The sequence below is a fragment of the Ziziphus jujuba genome, chromosome 2, assembly GCF_031755915.1.
Source record: "Ziziphus jujuba cultivar Dongzao chromosome 2, ASM3175591v1".
NCBI classification, from domain to species: Eukaryota; Viridiplantae; Streptophyta; class Magnoliopsida; order Rosales; family Rhamnaceae; genus Ziziphus; species Ziziphus jujuba.
Window position 1 is genome coordinate 23411262 of NC_083380.1, and position 2073 is coordinate 23413334.

At 36.0% G+C, this 2073-nt stretch overlaps 1 protein-coding gene across 1 annotated transcript; it reads right to left on the reverse strand.

Annotated features, from left to right (window-relative positions):
* Window positions 1-1368: 1368 nt before the first annotated feature.
* Window positions 1369-1830, reverse strand: LOC132800756 (uncharacterized). The gene has a single exon (XM_060815016.1). It carries the CDS (start codon window positions 1828-1830, stop codon window positions 1369-1371), a length of 462 nt encoding a protein of 153 aa, XP_060670999.1.
* Window positions 1831-2073: the final 243 nt, after the last annotated feature.

The window sequence follows — 2073 nt, forward strand, 5'->3', positions numbered from 1 at the left end:
TTTTGGTCTCTAGGTTATAGACCCTAAAACCTTTGGTAACCTCACTTTATCCCACCAAGACACCAACATTTTCTTTCTTGTCAAACTTATCTCTCGTGTGTGAGCGAACATGGAGAAAGCACACACTATCAGACACTTTAACATTCTCCAAAGATGGTTTCTCTCCAAACGACAACTCATAAGGTGTTTTACCCTCAATCGATTTGGTGAAGCATCAGTTTTGAATGTAGGAACTAGTATAGATAGCCTCAGCCCAAAATTTATTTGGCATGTTCTTTTCATGTAACATACACCTTGCCATCTCCATCAATGTCATATTTTTCATCTCATACACACCGTTTTGTTGTGGTGTGTATGGTGTGGTAAATTGATGAATTATACAATTTTCTTTACAAAAATCTTCAAGAGCTAGGCTAGCGTATTCACCATCATTATCAGTCCTCAAGCACTTTAAAGTGGACCTACTTTGATTTTCAACCAGCTTTTTGAATTCCATAAACTTTTCTAGAACTTATGACTTATGTGTGAGAAAATAAACCCAAACACATCGTAGAGTATCATCAAGAAAGGTGAGAAAGTATCTACAACCACTCAAGGAAGAAACATTCATGGGACCACACACATCCGAATGAACAAGTTCTAACTTCTCCTTGGCTCTCCATGCACCAATTTTAGGAAATGGCAACCTAGTTGACTTTCCAAGTTGACAAAATTCACAAGTATTTTTCATATCATCAATCAAGGGCATATCATTCACCAAAGCATTAGTATTCTTCAATGCACCATAACTAGAGTGACCAAGCCTTTTATGCTAAAGTTAAGAAATGGACTCAACTTTTCCTTTCAAAGCTTCTTCACTATCTAATAAATTCAACCTATAGATTTTATCTTTCAAAGCAACTTTCAATAACTCATTTCCAAAAGCATTCGATATCAAACAATCATCATAACCAAAGTTTAAAACATATCCCTTTTTAACCAATTGTGCAACACTCAACAAGTTTTCACATAATGAAGGCACATATAGAACATTTTGGATAAATTTTGTACCTTTATCGATGTTCAATGAGATGTCTCCTTTTCCTTCTACATCCATGAAGCTTCCATTCTCACTCTTCATCGTTGTCTTGTAGGATCAATCAAGCTCCACAAAGTTGATTTCTTTAAAAGTCATGTGGTGTGAACAACCACTATCTACCAACTAACCCAAACCATTACTTGTAACTTAAAGGCATGTAGTCATAGATGAGGTCTCAGCCTCTTCATTCACAACATTTGCTTGTTTCCTTCCTTGCTCATATACTTTTCCAGCATGTCCTCTTTGCCCACATTTGTCACAAATTGCTTTCGGTTTCCAAAAACACTTGTTTAGTGCATGTCCATGCTTCTTGCAATGGGGGCATGGTGGATAACCTCCATAGTTTTATCGTTGTCCTCCTTGTTGTTGCCTTGCATTGTTGTTGTTATTGAAATTTTTGTTGTTGTTTTTGAAACCTCCATAACCAGTTCCTCCTTTGTTCTTGTTGTTAATCTTTTGTTATTCTTTTTGCTTCGACTAGAAATAAAAGTACTTTCCAAAGACTCTTTCTTCCTTATGGCTCTTCTTTGTTTGATTGCTTTGAGGGCATTTATAAGCTCACTTAATGTAATCTCACTAAGATTCCTTGATTTCTCAAGGGAAGAAATCTTAGCTTCAAATTTTTCCAGGAGGCTTACCAATACCTTCTCTACAATCCTTTGGTCGGTCAATGGCTCTCTAAGGACTCTAATTTGGTTCGCAACCTTTAGTAGTCTATCACGGAAGTCCTTAACCAACTCATTTTCTTTCATTCTAATTGTTTTAAACTCTTTTATTAAGTTTAAAACTTGTATTTGTCTAGTCCTAGTGTTTCCTTTAAATTCTTTTTACAATTTTAACCAAACTTTTATAGCACTTGTACAAAACATGATTCTAGTGAAGTTGGAGTCACTCATCGAAGAATGCAGGGCTGTCAAGTCTTTGAATCCTTTGGCTATCTTGGTCTCATGTGCAAGTCTATATGCTTATGTGGTATTTGCTCACAACTCCTTAAC